Below are 27,392 nucleotides of genomic sequence, written 5' to 3' on the forward strand. Positions count from 1 at the left end.
TCTCTTTCTCTCCCTCTTTCTTTCTCTCTCTTTTTCTCTGGCTCTCCCTCTCCCTCCCTCTCTCTCCTCTCGGTGGAAGTGGCAGTGCCACGACGGCCCTCTGCTGCTGGTGCCCCGCGCCATCAATATGTCTGTCGACGGCCACCTCTCCGTTGCTTCCACCCCCACGCCTGCCGCCGCCGCCGCCGTCCGTGTAGTCCGCGCCGCCTGTCCGCCGCGCCGCTCTCCCGACCCTTGCCCCCGCCCCCTCCCCTTACTGTTGCTCCTCACACACACACATAGACACACGCACATGCGCACGCACACTCACACACGCACGCATCGGTCGGGCTGCCCCGCCTCTACACATTACGCTGTCATCACCAGGCAGTTATTGCAGAACTTTGGTAGTATAAACAGGGTGGCGGGGCTCGGCAGTCTGTGAGCGAAGCACAGCGGAGCGCGTGCAGCACCACCAGGACCGCTGCGGGGACCGGAGGGCCATGGGGCCGCGCCGGAAAGGAGAGGACAGGACGGAACGGAACGGCCCTCGCGAAGCTGTCAGTCGCCGTGTGGGGCTGGCGGGGCCAGCCATAAGAGGTTCAGACGCCCCGCGGAAACACCTGCCCGACTTCCGACGGGGTCATCATGTCGTCCTGGTTGCAACTTGAGAGCGGCATTGAACATTTGCCTATCCGCGAGGTGGAGTTGGTCATGGTCCGCTTTTCCCGCCTGCTTTCGGTGTTCTGTCGGCGTCGGCGGCTGTCCCAAAGTGAGGACTCTGGGCTGGGCCTCAGGGGGCTCTGCACAGCATGCATTCTGAAGGTGAACTCAGCCCGTTCAATTAAAATTCGGAATTCTCCCTCTCACCCTTACGCCCTTTACTATTGTAAGGTGTAATGGGGCATACCGCGGGTGTCCAGGCTAAGACATACCAGTACGTCGGGTTGCCTATGCACTGGCTGCAGGGGCTGCAGTCGCGGGGCGGGTGCCAGGAAAGTGGCGTGGCAGCCAACGAAACTGTCATGCCAATTTTAAATACAAGAAAATCGCATTATTTTGCAAGAAGTGACAGCTTTTTTCTTCAGCGTCTTTTCCCCTTTACGTTGATTTTCGAGAAAGTGACGTTACATGGAAAAAAAGGGGGGGGCTTGCATGCAGCACAGTTTCAGCTGCATCATTAGCTGATTATTCTCTGATTGCCTTCGTACCACTTCTTACAACTAGAAAAAAATACTTCCCTCACAGTGTCTGAAATGTACATATCTCCTTCTCTGCTGGGGTAAATTTCTTATCTTTTGTGTGCCGAACCGCAGCTGTACAAACTTCCCGCCGTTCCCATCTCCTATAGAGTTCGCCAGTGTCGTTTTACGAACGGTAGCATTCTCATATTTCCGGTCAGGAAACAGCACAGCTTTTAGGTTTACGCATGCGCAAGTCGGCTCCATCAACCATAGCCGTTTTCAGGGAGAAAGAGCTATTTGTTTTGTACTAGGAAAATTTAAAGTATTTCTATATTCATGTCAGAACCACAGTCCGCACTTTTATTACGGAAACAACTCGCAGGTAATTGTGAAAATTTTGTGGATTTATTTGTGTGGGGAGTCGCTTTAACTTTTATTGACAAAAGTCAGCTTTACTCAGGCCTGATTACCTTGAGATTCACGCTTTCTAACTTTTGCTCAATTCTGTTTCTTGATCGTATACTGCCATATCAACTAATTCCGGGAGTATAATTGATGCACTTTTTTAAAGTTTGTTCACTATTCCTTTATGTAGTGACTTTTTTTTAATGCCGAGTAGGGTTAGGTGTCCTGACTCCCCATCTTTGTTTGGGAACATGAGGTCCTGTTCGCTTTGTGCTCTGGGGTTTGCCGCTCTCGCTAGTCTTCTTAGTTTTGATAGTTTTAGAATCGCATTGCATTGGGTGTGACCCAATTAAAATCCGTTCTTTGTTAGGCCAAATTGCTCATGTCAATTTTCTTGTTTTGTTCGGTCGGCCGTTTGCTTGATCTTCCTGTGGGGACCCAGTACCCGGCTCTATTTAAAATTATGATCCGAACAGAACAGGAATTATTGAAGACAGTCAGATGGGAGCATTATTTGTTTTGCCCATTGGCCACTTTTGGCCGAAGCATTCTCTCTTGTGTGGAGGTTATGTGACCAGTGTCAGTCTGAGAACTCTACCTTCTGCCATTGATAACCCTTTCCTCTTTTGAAAGATTTTCATTGATTACTTGATCTCAGCACCTAATCATATATTAGTTAAAGTCCAGAAAGGTTAAATGTATTGTACTTAACTTTGTACTATTTGAGAGATAAGCTGTTGTAAGCCTCATGGCTTGTGCACATTCATTTTCAAGGTTAGATTGTCAAGGCTCTTTGCCTGTGTTGAGCTGTTCACTTCCTGAGAATCTAGACCTTGATGTGATATTTCATAACCATATGACATGCAATTTCCTATTTCCCTTAACTATTACCAACGACTGCTCTGACTGTTACATCATTGACTTATTGATTATATTTTTCTTTCCAGAGCTGAATAAAAACCCTGTAGAAGGGTTTTCTGCAGGCTTGATAGATGACAATGATATATACAGATGGGAAGTCCTCATTATTGGCCCCCCAGATACACTATAGTAAGTTAATCGTTATTTCTATTGATTAAATTGTATTTAGACTTGTTAACTATACCATAAGTCAAATGGACTATTTAATCTTATTTTTTATTTTTTTTAAATTATAGCGAGGGTGGCTTTTTTAAAGCCCACCTTCATTTTCCAAAAGAATACCCATTGCGGCCACCTAGAATGAAATTTATGACAGAAATTTGGCATCCCAATAGTAAGTTTATTGCTTCAAAATCATTAATGTGCATTGTGTTTTTAATTTTTGACTAGTCATTAATTTAAACATTTTACTCTTTCAGTTGAAAAGAATGGAGATGTTTGTATCTCCATTTTACACGAACCTGGTGATGATAAATATGGCTATGAGAAAGCTTCTGAGCGATGGCTACCAGTACACACTGTTGAAACTATCCTTATCAGTGTCATCTCAATGCTTGCGGATCCCAATGATGAAAGTCCTGCCAATGTAGATGCTGCGGTAAGTCTCTGAATGAAATTATACATACATTTCTTGAACTTAGGGCTTCTGAAGCATTGAAGTAATATGTTCTTCTTTCCTTATGCTGCAGAAAGAGTGGAGGGAAAACTATGCTGAATTTAAAAGGAAAGTTGCAAGAAATGTTAGGAGAAGTCAAGAAGAGTGTATGTAGGGCTGTGGCTTGGGGAAATTATTTAATGCCAGGTAAGCATCCATTGTCTAGCATTTGGTTTATCACATAGCCAGTCTAGATTTCAGGAGAAATGGACATAAAGAATTGTTTGGATTTGAGTATAGAGGGATAATTGTCTGTTTGGATATCTTTCTTTCATCCCTTCAGACGGTAGCAATAAGTTTTTTGGGGGGACGAACTGAAACATGTGAAATTTTGGATTTAAAATACTTGTGATAGGTCAGTGAACTATAGAGGTAAAAAGCAATAAGTGTGATGAACCAGCAAGGTCTTTATAACATCGCCCCTTTTTAATTGTGCGTCAGATTCTTTTTTCTTTCTTTTTTCTATTTTGGTTTAATTTCTCTTTTTTTTTTTAACTTTTTAAGGAGGGAGCTGCTTGCCGGCCAGATCTCAGGGGAATGTTCAGTTGCTGCAATGGCACCCCACCAATCTGTCAAAGATCCTTTCTCTCCTCTAGAATTTATTTTCTGGATTGGTCCAATTATTTCAACCTATTCAGTAAAATTAGTTTACAATTATCAATTAAATTTTCTTTTCCCTTTAAATGTGTTTCTTCACTTCTGGGTTGTACCTTGTGTTATTGAGGTGGAGCAGCAATTGTCTGATACAGCCATGAGGGAGTCAGTACCTGTGTGATCTTTGAAGTCTTGATTTATAGGTATTTGGAAATCAAAGATGAACATAATATGCATCCCAAGTGCCTAATCTGACATGTATTCCAAATTATTTTTGCGGGTGATTTAGAAATTTGATATACATTTTGAAGTTGGGTACTATACGCTTAAATTTAGTCATCTGTACACCAAATGCACTGTTGCAGTGAGTGTTACTCACATTATTGCATTTCTGGAGGTTGGTGTTCTCCAATAAGAATTATGAATGTGCAAGTTGTTGATAAGCAATATGATTGTTAATGCTGTCTACAACTTTTGGTTTCCTTTTCTATAACATGTGTTCCTTAAAGTTTTAACTGGTTTTTTTATGATAAATAAAATGAAACTCATCTTTTTTTCCTTTTTTAATGGTGCAATTGTTTTGTGCTGACAATCTCCATGGTCCATCATTGATCTGAGCTTACAACATACATGTTATATAATTTAACTTTCAGTCAACAGCTGCTATTTTAAATGTCAGCTCGAGGTGTTGCAATCATTAGAGGTCTAGACGATGACTGACATACACTTAATTGCGGTAAAAGTGATAGCATACACCTTTTTTATAAGGATAACACCAATGTACTGTACAAAGAATGTAAATAATAGGAATGCTGTCAAAAGCTACAGCCAATGGATATGGAGTGCCAGAAAAGACTTCTCTCAAGTTTAAGGTATGGCATCTGAACAAGTGCTGGCTGTCTGTGGGCTGAGAAACCTGTACTGTGGTCACTTAAAGGACTTCCTGGTGATTTCATCATCAGAAGAAATTAAGACTGTCTGGGAAGCCAGGTTATTGCATGCCGTGTCCTTTTTTACTATGCATGTGAATAACTCATAATGTGCGGCTTCCTGGAATAATTATGTGTCCTGAGCAGACTTTATTATTCCTAATGTTACATTAGTAAGTGTTTTAGAAAGTCTGATCAATGACACACATTTGCAAAAGTAGGCCACACTAGAGGTTTTGATATTGTAACTCCTTGTTCTGTTTTAACTTTTCTTTTCTTGCTCTGTGAAATAACTATTTGGTAAATTGTGTTCTTTTGGAAATTATATGCTTATTTTAGAATCCCACTATTTGGAATTTCTATACATGTAATTTCAGGATTTAAATTGTGTGAAGAGTGAATAACTATTACTTTGTGAACAATACCATTTTAAGGAATTTTTGTGACTTGACACAATCCTCAAGCACATAGGGTAATAAATGAAACAAAGAAAGCTATGTATTGTGTTTACTTTCTTCCATTGCTTTCGCTATAAGATTTTGTAAGCTTTAGTACCTTTTTCATATTAAAGTTGATGTCAAAAAATTCTTACAGTTCTTTAAGACAAACGTTTTCACAGAAACAGAAAGATCACAATGCATAACATTATTAACTCTCAACAGCCATAATTTTATCTTCTTGAAAACACTTACAGAATTGTTGAGGACAATTGCCCGATCCATTCTGTTATCAATTCATAACATGACATTTACTTATAATTAAGAGCCTCTGCTTCAATGAGAGCGAACATGAAACACATGGCAATGGAATGTTACACTAGCTTCCCTTCAAGTGTGTCATAAATACACAATTTATTTAAAAGCCTCAATGACAGCTGGAAAGCACCATTTTTTTTAAAATTGATTTAATACAGAATAAGAGATATCAGACAGTTCATTATATCACAGCCTTCCACACAAAAAGGCAAAACATTAAGAAAGAATTAACTAAAACAGAATACTGAGTGATACACTGGTAAACTAAATGTAAGAGCCCATCCAGAAATACCATCTCTTAAAAAAGCCTTAAAGATATTTAAGGTCTAGTTTTTGACCATTTAGACGTCTAAGTGGTCAGAAAGTGGACCATATACATAGCATTTTTGGCTGGGAGGCTTTGCACTCTTTGAAGGTACTAATGACTAATATTAAAATGCCTTTTAAGAAACATTTTAAGTCCCAAAGTCAATGAAGACTTTCACCTTTGAAGCGTTTACATGCCTTTACAAAGGAATTTAACACCCACAGAAATGTGCAAAATCTTACCTTTGTTTCTCCAGTTTAAATACTGCAGTAGTTTAATACTGCAAAAAGTGCATTGTGATCAGTAAGAAAATTATCACTCAGTAAAATTGTAACACAAAGAGATTTCAGTACTTCAACATAATAAAATTAGTTCAAAATATTTTCTAAATATATAACTTGTGTATCAAATTAATCTATTTCCTTTTAAAATTTTCTTTTAATTTATTCATTAATTCATCGATTTGTATTATCTGGGAACCTGAGTCAATTATGTAATGGTAGCATTTACATTTCGACTAGATGCAGCAGATAAATTACGGAACATGTCAACATAATGACTTTGATCCTTCCCACGAATGCCCTTGAGAGAGACAGATACAAAACAATAAATAGAAATAAAATTCATGTATCGGGTTGGGGAAAAAACATTCCAGTACAGCATGTGAACACTTACTTTCATTTCTAGGACCCTCTGTAAATCTTGCAATTCTGAATCTGGAAGAAGTTTTCGAAACTGTTCCACAAATGTTCGCACATTTTCAGTGTGAGACATTGGTTGATTAGTTTGGTTTGTTTGATACATAACAACTTTAAGAACCATTTCGGCTTTGGTCATCCCTTTTACTACTACTTTAGTATAGCTGCAAAAAATTAACATAGCATTAAATATTAAGCATTTCAATTTCTTCTTAAAAATTGACAGACCTTGACCTTGTTGGGATTTTGAATGATCTAACCTTGCTGGTGCCTTGCGGTTAACTTGAGAACCAATAGATGGCAAATCAAGAAGGACAGTTTTGAGGCTGTGAGAATCCAAAAGCAATTGCTCTGCTCCTACTGTGCTGAGTGGACGGCATTTGTACAGGTGTTGAATAAACTTTGGTATGAAAGAACTGCGATGGAAATATCAATTAGCATTCACACTCTTCAATATTTAATAAATAAAAACTTCCAGTCTAGGCAAAAGGCAATGCTGTAACAAGAACTTGTACTCTCTTACTTGGCAAATTTAACACAAAACTGAGTGAAGTATTTTCGAGAAGATACCAGTTCATTTCTCACCACTGGAACTGTCTGCTTGAGGTGAGAAGTAATGGCAGTGACATAACTGCTTTGATCACCAACAGTTTCAATATTACTCCACTGAATCTGCAAACATGTGTAATCATTAATTTTTTTAAATCACAATTGAAGGCATAAGATTGATTGATCTTTAGCACTTAATTTTGGACTGTCAAAAATAAAGCTGAGCAGTTTTCCAACCTACCTTGCTCATGGCTGTTAGGGCTGGTTCACAAGAGAGCTCCAAATCTTGTACAAGGAGTTGAATACAATTGGATATGACACTATAAAATTAATAATAAAATTAATTTAATGTTGATAAATAAGAATCGTAAGAATTGCAAAATTCACAAATAATTCACTTACTTGTGGAATATGTCTTGCTCTTGACTTAGATTAATTTTGTCAGCTAATGCTGGATCAACTTTTTCCTTCAGTTTTTCTTCAAGCTGCTGAGTTGTCTCCAAACAATATTCGGCAGTAGTGAGGATGCTAATAATAACAGAAGGAAAATATTATTAATATTGCTCATCAAGTTATATTAAACTCTTTGAAAACGACTTTTAAATCTTACCAACAAACTCTTGCTTGTTCCTCAGGGGAGTATCTAGTTACATCCCCTTCTTTTAAAAGACTTTGAAATGTCTGAAGATTCTGTATGATACTGACTGTGGAAAGATCCCGGGTAATGCTACCTAATGAAGCTGCAGTTCCTCCAACCCTGTAAATTTGAATTATGTTAAAAAGGCAAAAGTATGGTACCTACAAGTTCTATGATGAAAGAAGGAATACCACTCACTTAGGCAAGCTATTTTGAAGTACTCGCAAAGCATATTCCCGCAGATATTTTTGGAACGTTCGAGCAAGACCAAGCATAGGTTGCCCAGTACTAAGCTGAGTACATTGGACTAAACATTTACGGTAAAAGACAAACAAGTCAGCACATGATGGAAGAACAGCTGCACCTCCCGCAGTAGTATCAGAATCAGCTCCAGAGGATGGAAGATTAGAAGATGCTGATGGACGTTGCAGTGTTTGAGAAGCTTTTAAGTCCTGAATAAAGCGTTCCATTAAGTCTGCCAAGTTTCTGGAAAGTAGAAAAAGCAATAACTTATTTGAACTAAAGAAATGTTGTTTGTTTTTCATCTGATTTTTAAAGTAAATGTGAAAGAAATTCACAAACAGCATTTTTACCTATCCAAGCTCTCAATGTAAATGTACAGATAAGCATCAAAACAGCTCCCAATCAACCCCTGAAAAGGTGATGGTTTAGGCTTCTGTTCTTCCTTGGATTCCTCACCAGAATCAGCTTCGAATGGATTTGTTGAGTCTGAACCATCCTCAAAAGGATTTGTATTTAAGGAAGCCTAAGGAAAATAAACACAGAACTACCTATACTATCACACGAGAAAAAAAAAACAAAAAAAAACAGCACATGCTGGTCCATGCATACCTGAAAACTAGAGACTTGCTGCGGTGTATCACTGTTTTCTTGAAGTGTGGTGCCAGTGAAACGTCTGGCTAAAAGGCTTTCAAAATTTGCAGTTCTTTGAATGGCATACAGTAATAATTTTACATCCAATTCAGATGTTCGTTTAGCCATTAACTTTGTTAATTCAGCTCTGAAAGACATCAAGGGAGAGATCAGTTTCCAGCAATCAATAATATAAAGAATTATTAGTGATAGGCTCAACCAGATATTTTTGATGTTGCTTACTTTGTAATGTTGCAGAACTCAACAGTAATTCTCTCTGATACCTCCCAGCTGGAAGGAAACATACTGCCGAGACGCTCTTCTAACTCTAAAAGATGGCGCTTCAACCAGGCATAACGCTTGTCAATTTTATCAAGCCATGCTGTATCTTGATTTTCTTGAAACAAATGTTGATACTCATTCAATTGAAGGCTTATAAACCATCTTAACAGCTCTCGCCTAAGAAAGTCATATTACAACAGTAAGAGAATTTTAATTTACTTCTGAAATGTAGGAGAAATTAATCAAAATACTGAAAATGAAGACACTTGCTTTACTTTAGGATCCAGGATTGAAACAATTCTGCAAGCATCCGCCAGTTGTCTACTGGGTGCAGAGTGCTTTGCATTTGGGCCTGAGAAGGCATCATGGAAGTCATTTGTAATCTGTTGTGCCAACTGCACTTGAATTTGCTTCACCTACACAGAGACATTTTAATTTTATTTATTTATTTACTTGCCGTAGCACATAGGTCCCGAGATTGAAAAATATGGTTTAATCTAACATATTAAAATTAAATTTCTAGATTAAATTTAATTTAAAGGACAAGTTTAAATGAGTACTTCCACAATAGAACTTGTTACCTGGTCAGCTAGGTCCCTAATCTGTGGAATGTCCATATAGTTGTTAAAATGCTCCATGACATTCATGATACCTTGCAAGGGCATAACTATTTCACCATACTGACGCTTTTCAGTGAGAGCCCTGGAAGATGATTATAATACAGATAGTTACTAATATTAAAAAAATCAGTAATAACAAGAGAGAGGAAAATTTTCCGCTTACTGCAATGAGTCAACACCACCAGTTAACATGTGTAAATGGTTTAAAGTTGTGATGGCAGCTGTGAGATTTCGTTTTGCAGTATCAAGCTGTTTAATGTCACGAGTAATTTCACGGACAACCTCTTCAGACTGTTCAGCCTTCCATTTTATATCTTTTATGTGTACAAATAGTTGCCTAATGACTCGTTGTGCTTCCTCCAAGGATGTCCGTCCATCCTAATTACAAAAATAAACAAATTAAGAAAAGGGATGGGTAATTTAAATAAAAACAAATGATTTACTTCACCCACCTGGCCAACATTACTCTGACCTCGTACAACAGAGCGTATTTCATCATCGATTGACTGAATTTTCATTTGCATGTTATTCACTACTTCATCAATATTAGAAAGTGATTGCTCAGTTGGAAACATAGAATTTATGTAATCTATCTCATTGAAATCTGGCTGATCTAAGGGATCTGTACTTGGTAAGACCTAGAAAAGACAAAGTCAGGTTTAACACAAAGTGACAGGTTGCGAGGAAACCAGGTAATGAGTATCCCGATTTAAAACACAACGCAAAAATATAAATACATCAAATAGCTTATAAATATAAATTCTGAAAACAGTTACTGCTTAAGAAAGTTATTATAAGACTTCCGAAGTATTAATGAGCTTCTTTGGACGTCCCTCAGAGGTTATGAACTGCATTGTTTACATGCGAATTAGACATGCATGGTCCAATAAAAAAAAAATAATTTCAAAACAAGGCACCTGTTCTATGGCTTTTTCTACTTCTTCGGGAAATGTGATAAATTTAATGGCATCTTCCTCGTCGACGAAATAATCGTCATCGTCGGCTGCGGCCATGACTGCTGTTGTCATACCGCTGAGCTGTCTGCTGCAGAACTGCAGGCAGGGCAGCTCCATACGGAGGGGAGGGGAGGGTGAGGAGGGTGGGGAGGGGAATGAGGGTTTTGTGGGGGCCGAAGGGGAGGAAGCTATGGGAAAGAAAAGTAGGTAGAGGGTAAGTGACCTAAAAATCTGGTTTTATTTGTATTTTTTTTTCAACGAAGTTTTCTTACAATTACCAATTCCTTAAAAATTAAAATTCTTTTAAAAATGACATTGGATAACTATACAAAGATACAAAACCATTGCAATAATTCGTACCTATAGTAAATGACAGCCATTGGGTATGATAAGAATATCAAGGAGAGCCGAATCTAACCGACTGCCTCCCTCGATTGAAAATACCTTTCTTTCAGCAGATATGAAATACGCATCACTGCAGCAGCGTGTTCGTCGTTACATCGCAAAGAGAAAGGACATACACATTTTTTTTTTAATGATGAATGTTAAACGCGTGACAAATAGAAAACAACACGATAATGTACTCAAAACCACTACAACGCGCACGAACGAGTTTGAGAGAAGTGAAAATAGAGACGAAATAAGAAAGGGAAAGAATGCTAAACGATAGCGGAGGGGTACTCCTCCTCTCTATCGCTGCCATCTGTACCCGGGGCGCAGTTCGGACAGGCCAGAGGCCGTGATGAAGCCGATGTTGCCCACCGTTTGCGCGCCGAGGAGGCTGCTGCGCCCGGTGCCGTGGCCCGAGGGCGGCCCCCCCGGGGGCGGGCCGTGTCCATGGCGCGGCTGCTTGAGGCTGAAGTAGGACGAGCCGAGGCCGAGGGGCACCTGCAGCGGCGGCCTGCCGGGTCCCTGGCTGGGCCTTCCCCCCAGGCTATGCGTCGAGCTGCAGTGCGGCGGCCCCGGTGGTGGCGGCGCCGGCGGCTTGGGCGGCCCGGGGGGCTGCAGGCTGGACAGGCTCCCGGAGCCGCGTGGAGCCTTGAGGGGCCCCGGGCCGTTCAGCGTCACCTGTGGCAGAGGGAGTGGGTTCAGGTGCGGCAGGCGGCCGTGGCGTCGACCAGACGAGTCGGTATTCGGGAGCCTCGCCCGGTGGAGAGCTGGGTGCGGCTGGATCTCATTTCGTCCCAGGCCCGACCTCTCTCTATACCACCCGCTAGACTATCAGCTGCTTAGAGTCCTAGGACTCTAGCAACAGCTAAGTGCCGCTATGCGTGCAGCCGTCCGGCTGCTCTAGATCTGATCCGCTAAAGGCTACGGATGCAAAGTACTTTGTTGTGTCTATACCTTCGTTGCACGCTGATGCGCGAGTCAGACTTATATAGCCCATCTGACACGTGAGCTGCGGAAACAACACAACCAGGGACATTAAAAGACAACCGACAGATAGGTTAAAAACGCAGAAAGATCTCCTTCGTCCCCTTTCAGCCCCCCTCGTTCCCAGCAGGAGGGCGATCGGAGAGCCACCCGCAGAGAGGGTGGCGCGAGTGGTGAGGAGCTCTCCGATCGCCCTCTGAGCGCTCCAGCCAGCCTGGGTAGGCAGGACGCGCACAGGCGCGCCGTGCGGGCTTGCCTACCCTCACTCCTGCGGGCGCTAGACGCCCCGGGCCGTGCCGTGACCTACCAGCTGCGCGTTGGAGCCGCCGTTGACGTGGACGCCGACCCTGCTGGCGCGCGGGGGCTTGGCCCTCGTCTTGTGGACGCCCCTGAGCGCGGCGGCGGCCCCGGCCGTCCCGGTGGCCATGACGACCACGTCGCCGACGCGGTCCAGCAGCGGGGCGGTGCCGCCGCCGCTGCCCCGGCGGGGGGCGGTGCCGGCGTTGCCCTGGTGGCGCAGGGGCGGCCGCGCTGCGGGGCACACAGTGGGGTCAGCGGGCACCGCGGCGAGCCGGTGGAGGGCGCCGGCCTGTACCGGGGGACGAGCGCCGCCGTGAGCGCCGCGGCCCGGGACCGCACCTTGCGACGTCACGGCCGGGTCGGACACGGACAGGCGGCGGGGCAGCAGGTGTTCGGCGGACGTGGCCGGGGCCGTGCCCGGCGCGGGCCGCTGTCCGGCCTGGTGCTGGTGGTGGCCGCCGTGGTGGTGCAGGGACCGGCCGTAACGCGCCGGCCGGATGTCCTCCGTGGACAGGTGCCGGGTCTGCGTCTGTCGGCGCTGCTTGCTGGCGCCCAGCACCTGCTCCGTGTCGCGCGGCGGTCGCGTTCTGCACGCAGAAAGTACACACCTTTCAATGGCATTCTGAAGTTTGGTGGCAACGGAGAACCGGTGGGGAATGGACTAGGAGGATTGGGACTCACGGTTTGCGCAGCGGCGGCGTGCTGAGGGGCAGGCTGCCGCTCGTGCCGCTGCTACCGCTGCCGCCCCCGCCGGCGCAGTTCTTGGGCAAGCTGCCACCGCTGAGCTTCTTGCTCTTGTTGGCGTGGTGGTGGTGCTGGTGCTGGTGCTGGTGCTGGGCACCGTCGCCGTCGCCGCCCTGGGACACGAGGCCGCGCGGCTTGGCCGAGGGCCGCGCCGAGGGCCTGGTGGACGGGCGCGACGAGGGCTTCCCCTCGCTGCTGCCGCTGCTCGCGCTGGGGGTCGGGCTGGCCTGGACCGTCTGGACGCCCGCCTGGCGCGCCTGGCAGGTCTGGCCGAAAGTGTAGTTGGGCTGGTAACAACGAAGACGGAAATGAGTATAGATGGGTGCCCAGGTGCTCACCCCTCCTAAGGGGGACACGACTCGAAGTACGACGGATTTATTTCTGATTACTCCTGGATTAAGCCCAAATTACCATTGGATTACCCCCCCCCCCCTCGGTTCACCCCCGCATTGACACCGACAGTAAGATTTACCCAAGCCGTCAAGAGTCTCCGCGGCACTGACCTGGTACATCTCGTACAGCTTGCTGCGGTACTCCCCCACGGACAGCTGCACGTGGTCGCTGAGCGGCGGCACGACCTGGTGCTGCAGGGCGGGCTCGCGGCCCTGGCGCCGGAAGCGCGCCACGTACGGGTGCTCGAGCGCCTGCTCCGCCGTCAGGCGCTTGAACGGGTTGAGCACGAGCAGGCGGCACACGAGGTCCACCCCCTCGACGGGCGAGCCGCGCAGCAGCTCCGTCAGCGGCAGGCGCGGGCCGGCGGGCGCGCGCTGCGGGCCAAAGGTGCGCTTACTTAAGTCGACTGAAGGGGCAATGCTGGCGTAGGTGTGTCGGGTATACAGATTACGATGTGTGTATCAGTACAGACGTCGTAGTGTTGCGGGATTGCATACCCTTCTAAGGCTGCAGGGGCCATGGCGCCTGTCGAGAAAAGGGAGTAAAGCAAACCCACAACACTTGCCGTGACGTCCGCTCTGATGCATGAGATCGGTGTAAAGCCACAGTGAACATTGTCCCCGAGTTTTCTGCTCAGGGCGGGCCGCCGGCTCCACAGGGCTGCTCGGCGGGCTGGCCTATCCAGCCCGTGGCAGGCGCCATCGGTGGCATGGCCAGCCTAAACCGCACTTTTAACGGGCAAATAAGAACACTGCTGCACGCGGGGGCGAGCCCTGAATGGGCCGGGGTAAACTCGCGTCGACTCGGGGGGAAACATTCATTTGTAGAGGCACCCGCGGACACTTGGCCGCAATCTGGCCGGCGTGTTCCCAGTGTTCCCCTTACCGTGAACAAGGAGCTGCCGTAGCCCGGGCACACGCACGCCAGGTCGGCCGGTGTGGGCGGGTCGATCGTCGCCATGATCTTCTCCACTTGGTTGATGGTGGACGATCCGGGGAACAGCGGCTTCCCGAGCAGCATCTCGGCGAGGATGCAGCCCAAGCTCCACATGTCTATGCCCTTCGTGTACCTGCAGGTGAACAGAAGGTTGTAGGCCGACGCACCCGCAAAGCGTGTTACCTCCACCCTGGGATACGTCCTGCGCGACTTACTGCTTGGAGGCGACGAGGATCTCCGGCGCACGGTACCAGCGCGTCGCGACGTAGTCCGTCAGCGCGGGGTCCCCGGTCAACCCCTCGGCGCCCGCACCGTCTGTAGCGAGTGACCGTGCCAGCCCGAAGTCTGCCACTTTGCAACGGCAATAGCTGTCCAGCAAAATGTTGGAGGGCTAGAAGGAGAAGATCGGTCAGGACCTCATACCTCTCACAAAACGTGCTCCCACACCGTCATTTGCCCACGCGTCGCTGTTTCCCCGCTCCTTACCTTTTGATCGCGGTGTATCACATTACCGGAGTGAATGTAAAAAGTTGCCCTCAACAGTTGGTACATGATGAACCTCTTGTGGAGATCCTGAAGCAGCTTTCGTTTGATGACCTTGTGGAGGTCTGTTTCTGCTCACAGGATCACAGATACCAATAAGCATTTTACAAATAAGTGACATTTTGTTCGACGGCAATACGACAAACATGAAAAAAACTAAGCCGTACTTACCCATGAATTCAAATATGAGGTAAATGTCCTTGTCATTACTCGCACGGTGAATGTTAAGTAGCTTGACAATGTTGGAGTGGTTTCTGAACTCTTGTAGAAACATGATCTCGCGGAACGTCCTCTGAGCGTCCGTGGAATTGCAAAATGCATCGAAAATTTTCTTGACTGCCACAAGTCGATTCGTAGACCGGTCCACAGCTTTCCATACAATGCCGTAAGCCTGAGGAAAGTAATGATGTCAAATGAATGTGACGCCAAGAAGTATGGTTAAATACAATTATTCGTAAATCAGCTTACCCCTTTGCCAATCCTCCGCTTGATGTCATATTTCCGAGTGATGCTGTCATCAACATGAGAGCTGCTCCCCATTTTCAAATAATTTTCAATTTATGTCGCCTATAATACATCCCTGTCACGTGAATCACTTTGCGACACCCTCTCCGTTGCATGAACTCGGAAAGCGATTAGTACACCATTGAGCTAATACAAAACGATTTTATTCCACTAAAATTTACGTCGAAGGCAATCGAACAAAATGTTATCTTTGAAATGACCATATTATTTATTGACAAACAATACGAGTGACACAGGAACTGATGTTTACTGAGGTGTTTGGTTGCCATGACAATCCTATGCGCTACCGAGTTTCAGTAATTTCACAATTTAGCGTGATATATTATCATAATTTACGCATTGGAAGAAGTTTGCGTATATCTGGACAGATATTATCGGTATAGTGTCCTATCTGTATGTAAGTTTTACCACCGTGATCCAAAAAACGCTATCGCAGAACATGTTCTACGCGCCCAGTGCTTCCCAAAATCCCGCCACCCGCTGCCGCCGCTACTCTACAAGCGTACCAGCTGTAGAAAAATATTTTTCATTTAAAACAGACATGCTTCTTGCTGTCGAAAGATCAGAGTTAGGTGTGAAGTGGATTAGATACGTGATATTCTTCTATAATAATCAACTCTTATTTGTGTTTCTTTTTATCGTTTTATCCTTGGCAGATATACGACATTATTTACAGCTCCCGGGCCGGGATCTCTAATCGCAGAACAGGTCCAGCAGAAACAAAGTCTTCTGCTAGGCGAAAAAAAAACCATTTATGGACAATGGGATGAACTGCTGAAAAAGGTAAAAGAAAAAATTCAGAGAAGAAAGAAAAATAAGTGTGACTTTTTAAGTTTCACATGGCTCATTATTTATTTTTCACTTTACAAGAAAACAAGAGTAATCTGTTTACTGTCAAAACTGAAATGTTTAGGTTATGACAATAATAGAACTTCTAATTTTATAATATTTGTCACTTACTGATTAATATTTCCTGTTCATCTAAGTACTCAACCTATCTTCGTCGTTTAAACGCTGAAACCGAAAAATTAGTTTTATAACCACTTTGTATATTTTAAAAAAATAATTCTACACTGTTGTATTTTTATGTGTTTCAGAATTTTTCACGTTTGTTGACATCAACTACAATTGTCCCAAGGAAGTGACAATTTAACATGGCTCGGTCATTAGGGAAGCTGCACTCATTATATCCTGCCTCATCTTTTGTGAGCCCTGCAAGAACTATTGGAACATCACTGCAATTACCAACGGAAGCTCAAGTGATTGTATGCGGAGCTGGTATTGTCGGCAATTCAGTAGCTTATCATCTTGTACAAAATGGTCTCACTGATGTGTTGGTCATTGACAAAGAGAAGTAAGGCTTGTATCTTATTTCCTACATTTTCCTCTTCATTTTATTGCTCACCCATATTAATTTTGGATGTAGAATTGGAAGTGGTACATCCCACTTCAGTTCAGGAACATTGGGATTATTCAAACCCACTCCCACACGAGAAATTATAATGAACAGTATTAAGTTATATCGTCAACTTCAAGAGCAGGGCTATGACATTGGTAAATATTAACTTGAATATTTTGTAAATTTAAAAATAATTTTTTTATAGTTGAAATCATTTGTTATAGGTCTCCGTGAATGTGGAAGTGTAAATTTAGCTCAGAGCCATGAGCGAATGATAGCCCTGCGAAGACGTATGGCTTATAATATTCCCTCAGGACTCCACTGTGAGGTGCTGTACTTAAGGTTCCTATTCAAGGAATACTTCTGTATTTTTGTTTTATTCATGTCTCTTGATTTAATTCATTACAGGTTGTCAGTCGAACTGACCTATTGAAGCTTCACCCTCTCCTAAACTCTGATGACTTGGAGGGTGGTATTTGGGTTCCAGAGGATGCTGTAGCTCAACCTCAAGCAATTTGTCACGCACTTGCTGCACTTGCTCAGGCTGGTGGTAATGCTCCTGACTTCTTACCTCCTATGATTTTACTTTTGTTTCATTTTAATTATCTAATTAAAAAGATCTGATTGCTTAAAACCAGGAGCCAAATATGTTGAGCACTGTGAACTAGAGAATATTCTTATAAATAACAGAAAAGTTTATGGCATAAAGACAAGTTTAGGCACAGTAAAATGTGAATATTTTGTAAACAGTGCTGGCATGGTGAGTTTTGCATAATATTTTTTTTTAATGTCTAAATTTTCATGATGGATTTAGTCTTATGACATAAAAACTCCTAGTCGTTTGTTTCAAGTGCATGTCCATTTTTTTTTCCACTGCTAATTGTGACTTTTAAAGCCTAAATGCTGAAGTCTAAATAATTTGTCTTAGTGCAAATGACAGGATGGCTTCAAACTTAACTGGCTTCTCAAGACAAAGTACAACATCATGATTCATTATTTCTTAAAGATAAGTAATTTATTTTTGTCCTCTTTCAGTGGGCACGTGATCTAGGACTCAAAAGTACTCCTCGAGTAGCTATCCCAGCATACCCAGCTGAACACTTTTATGCAATCACTGACCAATTTGAAGTGAAACCCAACCTACCCTGTGTCAGAGACTTTGACTCTAGCATATACACAAGAGAATTCAATGGTGGTCTGTTAGTTGGTGGTTTTGAATTGGAAGCAAAGCCTGCTTTTACAGATGGTGCTGGTATCCCTGATAATTGGAAAGACAGGGACACAGCAGATTGGGCTCATTTCAGTAAGTATGAGTATTCCTCCTTCATTTGCTACCAAATCCAATTCCCAGGTATCTCTTACATGCTTAACATATATCTTAAAAATTATTTTGTTTTACCAGAGCCCCTCTGGGAAAAAGCAGTACATAGGATACCTGATCTTTCAAAGGCTGGAACACCTCATCTACTTAGTTCTCCCGACAACTTTACTCCTGATGGACGTTGGGTCATTGGCGAAGCTCCTGAGGTTCAATTCTTTAGTCCTAGATATTCTTTTATGTTTCAAATCTAAGATTTTATTATTTATGTGTTAAAACTTAAACATGTGTATTTCCAGATTGGCAATTATTTAGTGGCTGTGGGTATGAATGGTAATCCCCTAGAAGGTGGTGGAGGGATTGGACGAGCCGTTGCTGAATGGATCATAGAAGGAGAGCCAACTCAAGATTTACTATTGTTCAGTGTTCAACGGTTTCTTGATCTTCACAATAACAGACAATATCTGCAGCAACGCACAAAAGAAGTTGTTGGGCGGTCGGTGTTATTTTTACACATCTTTTTTAACAGACTAGAATACAATTTTAAACCCCTTTTCATCATTTCTGCAGCCATTACGCAATAATGCATCCCATGCAAAATGAGTATAAATTGGCCCGTAAGCTTAGGTGTTCTCCTCTGTATAGTGTATTAGAAAGGCAAGGGGCTGTATTTGGCACTCGCATGGCCTTCGAAAGACCACTTTATTTTGATACTTCAAAAAAACGTAAGCCTTTGCACCAGTCAAATGTTCTAAAAAGATTAAAAACCAAGGTCACAACTTTAAATTATGTATTTTTATTGCTTACAGACTGGGATCAGCCAGCTCAAATGCCACCAGGGACATTTTATAAACCAAAATTCTTCAACTACATGCAGGAAGAATATCTTGCTTGTCAAGAAGGAGTTGGCATTATAGACATGTCTTCATTCTCAAAGATTCTGATAAAGGTGAGTTTTCTCTTCTGTTCTAAAGATTTGTTTTGTACATTAGATAATTAGTTTTGATATATTGTATTGTTGCTTTCTGATCTAAACCTACCTAGTCAAATGGCCCAAGTGTTCTGGAATATCTTCAAAGACTTTGCTCAAATGATGTGAATATTCCTGTGGGCGGAATTGTTCATACTGGCATGCAAAATGAAAGAGGTGGATATGAAAATGACTGCATTCTTGTTCGTCAAGATAAACACTGGTGAGAAAGTATCTGATATTTTCTTTTTAGTTCAAATTAGAAATCAAATAATAATCAGTGTGAATTTCTGCTCATTTTGTACCATTAGCTTTTTCATGGTCTCACCCACATCCCAACAAACACGGGTGTTTGAGTGGATGAGGAGTCATTTGGATCCTGATGGATCAGTGACCTTAAAAGATTTGACTTCTATGTACACTGTAATAAATGTGGTAGGACATAAAGCACGACATCTGCTTTCCGAACTTTCAAATTCACCTGTTAATCTTCATTCATTTACTTATAAAGTGAGTTTTTTTTTTTTTTTTTAATTTGTTTCCATTTTATTAAATATTTGCATGTATGGTTTGTTTTTAATATGATATGTTACTTTTTATCTTATCACAGAAATTGAATGTTGGGTATGCATCAAATGTTCTTGTAATGGCATTCACTCATACTGGTGAGCCTGGATATTGTCTTTACATACCATCTGAATATGCACTTCATGTGTATGATCGATTAATGAAGGTAATATTTGAAGTTTTGTTGGCACTTCTCATGTTGCACTTGACCAATGAGTAATAAAAATATTGATTTTATACTTTTATAGGTCGGACGAGACTATGGAGCTCGAAACATAGGCATGCTTACCCAAAGATTTATGAGGATAGAGAAGTTCATACCATTCTGGGCTGAAGATCTTAATAGTGAAACAAATCCATTTGAAACTGGCAGTGGTTATCTAGTCAAGTTAGATGTATGTAGATAAAAAAAAGTTTGATTTCTTTGCTTTCATTATGTTCTTGGTTTTTGACTTGTCTCTATTTCAGAAACAAGAGTACTTCATTGGTAAATATGCCCTAAAGCGGCAAAAGAAGGTTGGTGTCACTAAAAGGCTTGTAATGTTCAGTCTTGATGAGGTGGACCCTGATAAGGATGTATGGGCCTGGGGAGGAGAACCAATCTATCGTAATGGGGAATTTGTAGGAACACTAACTTCAGCTGGGTGAGTTCAAGTCCAAGAATAATATTTGTATTATTGAAGATTCCATGACTAACTAGACCTATTCCTTTATAGGTATGGCTTTACGGTCAACAAACTCATTGGCCTTGGTTTTGTAAGAAAACCAGGCCTTCTTGCCAAGAATAAAAAAATAAATCCAGAAACAGATTATATCATAACACCAGACTGGATAACTGATCCTACTGCAACATATGAAATAGATATAGCAGGACACCGCACAGTGGCAAAGCCTCATATCTATGTACCAAATTTCACAATGGCAATTGAAGATGAAAAACAGGGAAGGAGCTACCGTCCAACAGTGTTAAAAACTGCTGTCTGAAAATCATAACATGAATTATGAAAGATATTTCTAAGAACCATCCAAGTGGACTTGCCTAGATCCAACAATTGTGTTTTTGTATTACCAGTACTATTTGTACTTTGTGCTATTAAAATGGCTGGCTGTGAAGTTGTACTTAAATGTAATTTGCTGTTAACAGGAAAAGCTTAATAAATATTGAAAACTTCACTACTACTCTTATTAAGGGACCACCACTTTGGAAAATACAAACCAAAACACAAATTAGCTTTGTAATTTATTAATATAGCAGTACATTTACTTCTTAACCTTGCTGATGTCATCAGGGTTTTCAGCGGCATCCTTGATACGCTTGGCACGGATACCGACCAATCTGGCGTCGGCACGAGCCTGAAATGACATTAAGAAATTAGCTATGATGCAAAGCTTGTGGAATTGAAATAGCACACTTGAGAATGAGAGCAATCTTACCTTCCTAAGGGCGATGTAGGGTGAGAACTTCTTCTCAGCCTCAGTGACAGCGCGAGCCTTGGGCCTCGACTGGGTCTGCTTGATGGGCATAACTTCGGTGGTCAGCTGAGAAGCAACCTTACGTTCTTCCTCCTAAAGAAACAGAAAATACGAGTAAGATACAGCAACTAACGGCAAAACCTTTCAGCACGAACTTATACATTAAAATTCAATTTTCTGGCACCGCGTAAGGATCACCAAATGCAAGGACCTGAGTGTAGGTAACAATATTAAACTTACACTGGCTTCACCCTTCCTCAGTTTCTTGCTGGCTCTGATGGGGAACAGGATCAGCTTAGATTTGTATTCCTTCAGGCGCTGAACATTCTGTTGCAGTGCTTCGACTGATTTGTTATGACGCCTGTGATCAACGGCAATACCAACAGTGCGTGCATATCTTGCACTGAGACCAGCACCCTGAAAGACAAACAAGCAATGACTTAACACCAGGTGACAAGACAAACTGAACAATCTTAGAAAACAGCTAATCCCAACAAGCCTACAAATACACAACCAGTTAAATTTTGGGACACAGGAGAATAACAAGCCGAATGTGACAGGCAACATATCCTGCCTGATAGCATGAGAAACACTTGGAAGTGACTAAGCTTACTTCGTAGGGTGCAAGACGCCATTAAGGAGGCATGATAGTCACTACGAGCCCATAAGAAGCACGGTTAACCTAGGGGAACATAACCTCAACGTACACAAATAGATCGACGAGACTTACCTTAATTTCGTCCAGGGTGAATCCACGTCCGGCACGAACCTTGGTGTGGTACCTGAAGGTAGGGCATCGCACAATAGGGCGAAGGGGACCCTTGGCGGGCTTGGGAGCGATAGCTTTCGCCTTCTTGATGCGATTCTGTCGCCTGCGGAATTTGCGGGCTGGCTGGTTGAACCAGCATTTGACGAAACGCTGCCAGTCCTTGTGGAAGTGCCCATTCGGGATCATATTATTTCCCTTACCCATCTTGAAGCTGAAACAACAATATCGAATTCATGTTAAGCACAACATAACCTAAACATTGAGCATGTTGAAGACACGTCATAAGACCGGTGCGGAAATTTTAACAGCAGAGTGAAAATACTAACAATTAAGTAGTCTCTGAACGCCCGGAATAATTATACACCCACCCAAATACGGAGATGGACTTGATTATTAAGGTTACGCGATGGATTAATTCCGCTTACCGTTTACTTCGACTCCTTCACGCCGGAAAAGAACTGCAAGGACTGAGATGGCGGAAGTGCTCCGCGAACATCAACACAAAAGCCGACGCTATGTTACCTTCATTTCTTCTGTAGCATTCAGATAAAATGCGTCCCAATGCGGAGAGTTTTAATAATTAAGATAATGATTTTCAGTTATACTAATTTAAATTGTGATCCCTTTATTCTTAGAGAGAAAACATTGTAGCGTAAGCTTGACTAGCCCATTTTTTCCACCGGAAACACAACAGGAAAGCAGAAGCAAAAGCAGAAAAGCAGAAAAGCTCCCAACAGTTTCACACAGTTTATAAGTAAACTAACTGAAAACCAAGTTTGAATGGAACTATACACTATCTCATTGTAATAAAAAGTTATATATTTACCTCGTCAACACATGTCATAACGTAAGAACGTCAATAGTATGTCTTCATTGCCGCAATAACTGATGGAGTGTAGTTGGCTACGCCTGGCTACACTTTTACTGTTTGTATTGCTTTGTGTCTCGTCGTTGTGTTCGCACCAGATTACGCGGTTCAGCAACAAGTGGTGGGGCGGTTTTGTGCGTTAGACGTATTCCCCTCATACGTTTTCTCGTTGTGTCCACCTCCAGAATTGTGTCTTATTATTGTGAGGACGTGGGTCAAAATGGAAGATGTGGTAACAGATTCTGTGCCTTCCCCCCCTCGGTCAGTACATGAGACTGTTGTGAAGCCTGAAAATGAGCATAGGCCTAAATATACACCTGATACAACTTTACCATCGGCACACCCTTATCATGGGAGCAACCCAGACAAAATCAATAGTGGTGCATCTCAATCAGCTGAGAAATCACCCACACATGATAGCAAAACCAACTCAAAAGACTTCCCCCGTGGTTACTCTAAAGTGCCGAAAGGGGGAAATTCCAAGGGAAGAGTTAACAACTATATAAATAGTAAGTTGTTTTGCTCATTATTATTTTTGTTATTTATCTTTGATACTGTACTTATGAATTTATTACACCAACCAACTTGACATGATACTTGGTCAAACTTTAAAATTTCACAGTTCAAAACGCTCAAAACATTGTGATTGGGAATGTCAAAAATATTTTTCCATCCCCAAATCCCTGTCATGAGAGACAGGATAAGAAGAAGGAAAACAATGATCTAACTCTTTCTGACGATGACAGAAAAAAGCTGAAAGGTATGTGACAGATTGTTATCATCATTAAAGTATTTTATAAATGGTCAAGGAAACAAATGATGTACTTTTTTTCTTTAGAATTGAGAGACTCCTCAAAATCAGTAACGCAGAAGGACTTAATAATTGTTTCTGAGTGTTTAACATTGGATGGAATAAAAATTCTTGCAAAAAAGCTTGAAATTAAAAAGCAGATATTTAATCAACTACAAATAACATATGGACATGAACTCAGTGAGGTAGTAATGCTTTAATTATTTTTCATTATTTTAATATACCTTCTCAACTATTTTTTGCCCTTTAATTGCAGCTGTGTTTTCAAGTACTGCAACATTGGACAGATTTGTGCAAGGAGCGACCTGGAAATTTACCAATGCTCAATTTCTTGAGTATTCAATTGGTAGATGTACTGGCAGAGGGTGGGGATGAGGCTCTTAGGAACCTCCACAGGCATAATTACGATTCATCCTAAACTGTAATCGTCATTTAATTTAAATATAATTATATATCTGTACCAGATCCATACTAGTGCATACTTGATTTCGTTCAGTAGCATAATAAGTTTTTCCTTGCCATATATTTCAGTTTGGTGATCCTTGCATAGCGATTTAATGATATATTGCTCTGCTTAATTCTTTATCTCAGGTTGTTGTCTTTCCTTTTTTAACCCATAATATATTTTTTTTTTTTTTTTCTTTTTGAATAGCTTGTTCAGTCCATGAACACACAAATTTTTCTTTTCTTTCAAATTTTAACAAAGCTTCTTGCTGTTTGCAAAAGTTTTCTGTTTTGGAAAGACTGCAGTTTCACCATCTTGGAGTTAGAAATTTTGTTCAGCATTCAAAAGCTGACAGTGACTGCTTAGATGATGTTCACTTGCAACAATTCCTAATGTTCCTAAGTTACATGTCAATTGAAGTCCAATTTCCTCTGTGCCTGTCTAGATTTTGGTCCTTAAACAGATCCTTCTTGAGTGTGACTAGGCACAGGGGATCCCAAATTGTTGTTCGTAATAACAAAAGTAACTCCTACACTTGCACCATATTTTTAAAACATCAAAGTTCAGAATGTTACCTAGTGAACTATATTTCGTTTGGCCTGTAAAATATGTCAAATAAAAGCGACAACCATAAGCAGAAATATTAGCAATTTTATTTATTCATATTTATAAGACATCTAGTGGATCGTCTACTCATATCTTGGTATAAAAAATTAATTATCACAGAATTCCATTGACAGTACTGACTCATTAATTTACACTAAACAATGCTTTTCTAATCCACATAAAAAACAAATTGGTGTAATTTGAACCTCAGCAAGCCCATTCTCTTACATAAAAGCTGCAGCTTAACACGTCACAACCAAATTATAAAATAATGATTCAAAAATGTTTTGGTTGAAATCCAGCTTTCAATTTCAAATAAAAATGCCCTTGAGGTTTATTATGAAGGTACACTAAAGGGATTGTTGTGATGTCTAGTTTAAAAACAGCTAAAAAAAAAAAAAAACAACTTCAGAAACAAACACTTCAAACTTGTAATTAGTTTGTTACTGTGAAATGGGCAACTTTAAACTGCTTGACAGTTCCGACCAACCAACAGTAGCTGCACTGCACATACACAGGACAAGCAGTTGCGGTACTAGCCCATTCCATAGTGAGTCTAGGAAGTGTTAAAATAGATACAAATGAGGGGCCATTAATTAATAACTGCACACATGGACAAATATTCTCCCTGCTATGCCTATACCAATAGTCATATATTTTAGGCATGATTTCAGGTCTAACTGGTCTCCTAATACTTTTTTTTGGCAAGAAGCAGAGATCAGTCTTTCAAGGTGAAACATCACAACCAAAAATTATTGGCTACCGTACAAGTTTGGATACCCTAAGTTCACTGAAAACTAAGGCCAAAGAAAAGAAAACAGAATTCTGCTTTCAAATGATCAGTGAAACCAGACAGTAGCAGAATAGCTTCCTATAAAAGAAATTAAGGTAACTTAATATAAAAACTTACATTTGGTTATGGACCCTGGTTTTTTTAAGTATTCAAATTGCTTTTAATGCTCTATTCCAAACTGCCAGCTCAATTGTTCTCGATAGATAAACACACACAATCATTCAACTTTAAAAAAAACAACTGACAATACCGTGTTAGGTAAATTTAAGTATGAACCAGCTAGTACTAAAATAAAAGACAGTGCCTTGCATACCCATAAAGGGGTACTACTCCCTCTACTGGATAACTGATTTAAGAGGACAAAATCACAGATTACAAACATACTTAATTCAAAACACTATAAGAAAGAATGGAAGTATTCTGAACAGAAAGCTTAAATATCAAGCATAGTCATCCCATAAGAATCTTAGTCTTGTAAAGACTAAGTAATCAGTCATTTTTAGAACTCATTCAGGGACGTATCCAGGGGTGGGAGGTTATGACCCACCCTCTTCTCCCAAAACAAAACTTCACAGGGGTATATTATTTGGCCATTTAAGAAGCCAACCACCTGATGGTAAGGCAATTTGCAGCCCACTTCGCCTGTAACTAGGCAAAAAGTGAGGCATGACCTCCCTCAAAATGAAACCAACCCTGTGTACTCCCCAGCACTCATTTAACATGGTAACCATAAGTGAATCCAATATGAATGTAACTCCAAAATTTGGTAAATATGGTTAGCTACTACCAGATAATTTTGAACAACTTTCTGGCTTCTCATCCTAAAAAGAGATAAAGAATTGTAATTTATTGGTGTACGGTAAACTGTGGTGATCATAAAAGAAAGATGATTCATACGCACCTTGTACAATGCACAGATCTCTTTAAATAAATTTTTCAAAATTGCTGGCTGCTTATCAGTGCTCTGTAAAGGAAACCAAAAAAATTCAAAGCTAGAGAACAAAATCTACAATGTAATTTAAATTTTTGGAAATAATTTAACATGTTGAAACCTACCCCTTGCAAAGCAATAGTTGGAACAAAATCAATACCACCAAGCTTGTCAGTCTTTTTACCATACAAAGACAGGAGTTTGCTGCCTTGGTTTCCCTTAGCACATTTCCAGATGGAATCCCAATCCAGCCCATATTTTTTGGCGCACTGCAAAAATTTGGAAAGATTGAAAAGATTAGATTAAATATAAAGTGTAATTTAATCGAGTTACTTGGGGTACATACACTTGAACCAGCTTCTTCTGCATTCCAGTTATCGTTTATCATGCATGTAGCATATTGCACTTGGGTATCCACATTTTGAATCAAGTTCAATCCACATGCATGGACTTTATTGGCTAAACATTCTTGCGGACCATGTTGACATTCAAATTTGAAAGAGTTACCCGAAGTACTAGTCTAAAACGTAAAGCATCAGTAAGCAGACTAAAAAAAAAAGAGGGACAAAATTTACATAAGTGAACTGTAAAGCAGAATACCTTAGCTTTGCCATAAGGAATTAACTGCACATTCATTGCTTTTGGAATTTTTTCATATGTAGGCAATAATTCGGTTAGGAGAAAGCTTCTGGAGTCAGGACAGAGAGCTTCATAGTAAACTTCAACAAGAACTGGAAGCAATGTGACCACTGTTGAGGAGCCATCATCAGCTATCTGGAAATAAATAGAAACACATACTTAAGGGCAAGAGAACATCTATGGCTCTACGATCACTTAATTGGTTGAACCACACAATGGTTAGTTATATGAACTGTCAGCGACTAAACATACACACCTCTATTCTTGTCAGAGGAGCAGGTTTATTCGAATAATAGACGCGAAAAGAAGACCAGAAAATAAGAACAACCAAAAGCACGAGGAAAAGTTTTACTTTCATGACGGTATTTAGTTTCCAATACATTGTCAACACCTACGGCTGTTAAACGAGAAGCGAAACAAAACTCGTAATGCTACAGATTCAATCCATTCTTACAGGCTTTCAGTAAACCAAACTACTTGTTGTCTGCTTTCTATTAAGTGTCTCATCACAGTAATCAATCCATTTCCACATATATCACAAAGTGTACAGATACTCGAGCCTAATCTCGGTGCCACGGAGCAACCATTTTTTGTTTTCATCCCGTCTAGCAGACAACTATTGTGGTGCAAATATTCCGACGTGC

At 41.6% G+C, this 27,392-nt stretch overlaps 7 protein-coding genes across 8 annotated transcripts; 3 read left to right on the forward strand and 4 right to left on the reverse strand.

Annotated features, from left to right (window-relative positions):
• Nucleotides 1-1,376: 1,376 nt before the first annotated feature.
• Nucleotides 1,377-4,291, forward strand: LOC113217845 (ubiquitin-conjugating enzyme E2 G1). Its single transcript, XM_026437913.2, has 6 exons — nucleotides 1,377-1,545; nucleotides 2,516-2,618; nucleotides 2,726-2,823; nucleotides 2,909-3,087; nucleotides 3,179-3,291; nucleotides 3,649-4,291. Exons 1-5 carry the CDS (start codon nucleotides 1,500-1,502, stop codon nucleotides 3,257-3,259), a joined length of 507 nt encoding a protein of 168 aa, XP_026293698.1. The 5' UTR covers nucleotides 1,377-1,499; the 3' UTR covers nucleotides 3,260-3,291; nucleotides 3,649-4,291.
• An 866-nt stretch (nucleotides 4,292-5,157) lies between these two features.
• On the reverse strand, nucleotides 5,158-10,444 carry LOC113217844 (vacuolar protein sorting-associated protein 53 homolog). Its single transcript, XM_026437911.2, has 16 exons — nucleotides 10,306-10,444; nucleotides 9,841-10,026; nucleotides 9,552-9,766; nucleotides 9,350-9,470; nucleotides 9,039-9,184; nucleotides 8,730-8,945; nucleotides 8,466-8,634; nucleotides 8,207-8,379; nucleotides 7,812-8,099; nucleotides 7,587-7,733; nucleotides 7,379-7,504; nucleotides 7,218-7,296; nucleotides 6,951-7,099; nucleotides 6,688-6,843; nucleotides 6,405-6,591; nucleotides 5,158-6,311 (listed from the first exon to the last, which is right to left on the reverse strand). Exons 1-16 carry the CDS (start codon nucleotides 10,414-10,416, stop codon nucleotides 6,219-6,221), a joined length of 2,562 nt encoding a protein of 853 aa, XP_026293696.1. The 5' UTR covers nucleotides 10,417-10,444; the 3' UTR covers nucleotides 5,158-6,218.
• A 119-nt stretch (nucleotides 10,445-10,563) lies between these two features.
• LOC113217882 (mitogen-activated protein kinase 15-like) lies at nucleotides 10,564-15,680 on the reverse strand. The gene is made up of 9 exons (XM_026437965.2): nucleotides 15,103-15,680; nucleotides 14,806-15,025; nucleotides 14,578-14,705; nucleotides 14,307-14,482; nucleotides 14,041-14,224; nucleotides 13,266-13,529; nucleotides 12,700-13,049; nucleotides 12,026-12,605; nucleotides 10,564-11,412 (listed from the first exon to the last, which is right to left on the reverse strand). The coding sequence occupies exons 1-9, from the start codon at nucleotides 15,172-15,174 to the stop codon at nucleotides 11,035-11,037; spliced, it is 2,352 nt and encodes a 783-aa protein (XP_026293750.2). The 5' UTR covers nucleotides 15,175-15,680; the 3' UTR covers nucleotides 10,564-11,034.
• A 142-nt stretch (nucleotides 15,681-15,822) lies between these two features.
• LOC113217815 (pyruvate dehydrogenase phosphatase regulatory subunit, mitochondrial) lies at nucleotides 15,823-20,586 on the forward strand. Its single transcript, XM_026437879.2, has 17 exons — nucleotides 15,823-15,942; nucleotides 16,257-16,513; nucleotides 16,586-16,713; nucleotides 16,783-16,886; nucleotides 16,967-17,108; nucleotides 17,197-17,318; nucleotides 17,594-17,861; nucleotides 17,961-18,085; nucleotides 18,176-18,372; nucleotides 18,447-18,601; nucleotides 18,686-18,825; nucleotides 18,921-19,069; nucleotides 19,158-19,356; nucleotides 19,457-19,579; nucleotides 19,662-19,808; nucleotides 19,882-20,057; nucleotides 20,130-20,586. Exons 2-17 carry the CDS (start codon nucleotides 16,314-16,316, stop codon nucleotides 20,395-20,397), a joined length of 2,643 nt encoding a protein of 880 aa, XP_026293664.2. The 5' UTR covers nucleotides 15,823-15,942; nucleotides 16,257-16,313; the 3' UTR covers nucleotides 20,398-20,586.
• A 54-nt stretch (nucleotides 20,587-20,640) lies between these two features.
• On the reverse strand, nucleotides 20,641-22,242 carry LOC113217818 (60S ribosomal protein L13). Of its 2 annotated transcripts, none has more exons than XM_026437883.2 (5): nucleotides 22,081-22,242; nucleotides 21,617-21,866; nucleotides 21,127-21,303; nucleotides 20,848-20,979; nucleotides 20,641-20,766 (listed from the first exon to the last, which is right to left on the reverse strand). In XM_026437883.2, the coding sequence occupies exons 2-5, from the start codon at nucleotides 21,857-21,859 to the stop codon at nucleotides 20,674-20,676; spliced, it is 645 nt and encodes a 214-aa protein (XP_026293668.1). In that variant the 5' UTR covers nucleotides 21,860-21,866; nucleotides 22,081-22,242; the 3' UTR covers nucleotides 20,641-20,673. The 2 variants fall into 2 exon arrangements, with proteins under 2 accessions (XP_026293668.1, XP_026293669.1); XM_026437884.2 differs by having other exon boundaries at nucleotides 21,982-22,129.
• A 244-nt stretch (nucleotides 22,243-22,486) lies between these two features.
• LOC113217816 (uncharacterized) lies at nucleotides 22,487-24,420 on the forward strand. Its single transcript, XM_026437880.2, has 4 exons — nucleotides 22,487-23,032; nucleotides 23,146-23,283; nucleotides 23,362-23,519; nucleotides 23,591-24,420. Exons 1-4 carry the CDS (start codon nucleotides 22,744-22,746, stop codon nucleotides 23,750-23,752), a joined length of 747 nt encoding a protein of 248 aa, XP_026293665.1. The 5' UTR covers nucleotides 22,487-22,743; the 3' UTR covers nucleotides 23,753-24,420.
• Nucleotides 24,411-27,334, reverse strand: LOC113217817 (gamma-interferon-inducible lysosomal thiol reductase). The gene is made up of 6 exons (XM_026437881.2): nucleotides 27,005-27,334; nucleotides 26,710-26,883; nucleotides 26,456-26,629; nucleotides 26,235-26,378; nucleotides 26,080-26,142; nucleotides 24,411-25,999 (listed from the first exon to the last, which is right to left on the reverse strand). Exons 1-6 carry the CDS (start codon nucleotides 27,128-27,130, stop codon nucleotides 25,955-25,957), a joined length of 726 nt encoding a protein of 241 aa, XP_026293666.1. The 5' UTR covers nucleotides 27,131-27,334; the 3' UTR covers nucleotides 24,411-25,954.
• Between the last annotated feature and the right edge of the window lie 58 nt (nucleotides 27,335-27,392).

This window comes from Frankliniella occidentalis, unplaced genomic scaffold (assembly GCF_000697945.3).
Source record: "Frankliniella occidentalis isolate FOCC.00 unplaced genomic scaffold, Focc_3.1 Scaffold113, whole genome shotgun sequence".
Lineage (NCBI taxonomy): Eukaryota > Metazoa > Arthropoda > Insecta > Thysanoptera > Thripidae > Frankliniella > Frankliniella occidentalis.

Coding starts and splice junctions, on each gene's coding strand:
- LOC113217845 (XM_026437913.2), top strand. CDS start 1,500: ATGTCAGAACCACAGTCCGCACTTTTATTACGGAAACAACTCGCAG. Junction 1,546..2,515: donor ATTACGGAAACAACTCGCAG/GTAATTGTGAAA, acceptor TTTTCTTTCCAG/AGCTGAATAAAAACCCTGTA. Junction 2,619..2,725: donor GGCCCCCCAGATACACTATA/GTAAGTTAATCG, acceptor TTTAAATTATAG/CGAGGGTGGCTTTTTTAAAG.
- LOC113217844 (XM_026437911.2), bottom strand. CDS start 10,416: ATGACAACAGCAGTCATGGCCGCAGCCGACGATGACGATTATTTCGTC. Junction 8,635..8,729: donor GAGTTCTGCAACATTACAAA/GTAAGCAACATC, acceptor GATGTCTTTCAG/AGCTGAATTAACAAAGTTAA. Junction 8,380..8,465: donor AGCAAGTCTCTAGTTTTCAG/GTATGCATGGAC, acceptor TATTTTCCTTAG/GCTTCCTTAAATACAAATCC.
- LOC113217882 (XM_026437965.2), bottom strand. CDS start 15,174: ATGGGGAGCAGCTCTCATGTTGATGACAGCATCACTCGGAAATATGAC. Junction 15,026..15,102: donor AGCGGAGGATTGGCAAAGGG/GTAAGCTGATTT, acceptor TACTTTCCTCAG/GCTTACGGCATTGTATGGAA. Junction 14,483..14,577: donor TGATACACCGCGATCAAAAG/GTAAGGAGCGGG, acceptor TTCTCCTTCTAG/CCCTCCAACATTTTGCTGGA.
- LOC113217815 (XM_026437879.2), top strand. CDS start 16,314: ATGGCTCGGTCATTAGGGAAGCTGCACTCATTATATCCTGCCTCATCT. Junction 18,086..18,175: donor TCATTGGCGAAGCTCCTGAG/GTTCAATTCTTT, acceptor GTGTATTTCCAG/ATTGGCAATTATTTAGTGGC. Junction 19,809..19,881: donor GTTATCTAGTCAAGTTAGAT/GTATGTAGATAA, acceptor TCTCTATTTCAG/AAACAAGAGTACTTCATTGG.
- LOC113217818 (XM_026437883.2), bottom strand. CDS start 21,859: ATGGGTAAGGGAAATAATATGATCCCGAATGGGCACTTCCACAAGGAC. Junction 21,304..21,616: donor TCACCCTGGACGAAATTAAG/GTAAGTCTCGTC, acceptor TTTGTCTTTCAG/GGTGCTGGTCTCAGTGCAAG. Junction 20,980..21,126: donor TGAGGAAGGGTGAAGCCAGT/GTAAGTTTAATA, acceptor CTGTTTCTTTAG/GAGGAAGAACGTAAGGTTGC.
- LOC113217816 (XM_026437880.2), top strand. CDS start 22,744: ATGGAAGATGTGGTAACAGATTCTGTGCCTTCCCCCCCTCGGTCAGTA. Junction 23,284..23,361: donor TGACAGAAAAAAGCTGAAAG/GTATGTGACAGA, acceptor TTTTTTCTTTAG/AATTGAGAGACTCCTCAAAA. Junction 23,520..23,590: donor ATGGACATGAACTCAGTGAG/GTAGTAATGCTT, acceptor CTTTAATTGCAG/CTGTGTTTTCAAGTACTGCA.
- LOC113217817 (XM_026437881.2), bottom strand. CDS start 27,130: ATGTATTGGAAACTAAATACCGTCATGAAAGTAAAACTTTTCCTCGTG. Junction 26,379..26,455: donor CAGAAGAAGCTGGTTCAAGT/GTATGTACCCCA, acceptor AAATTTTTGCAG/TGCGCCAAAAAATATGGGCT. Junction 26,143..26,234: donor CAACTATTGCTTTGCAAGGG/GTAGGTTTCAAC, acceptor TTTCCTTTACAG/AGCACTGATAAGCAGCCAGC.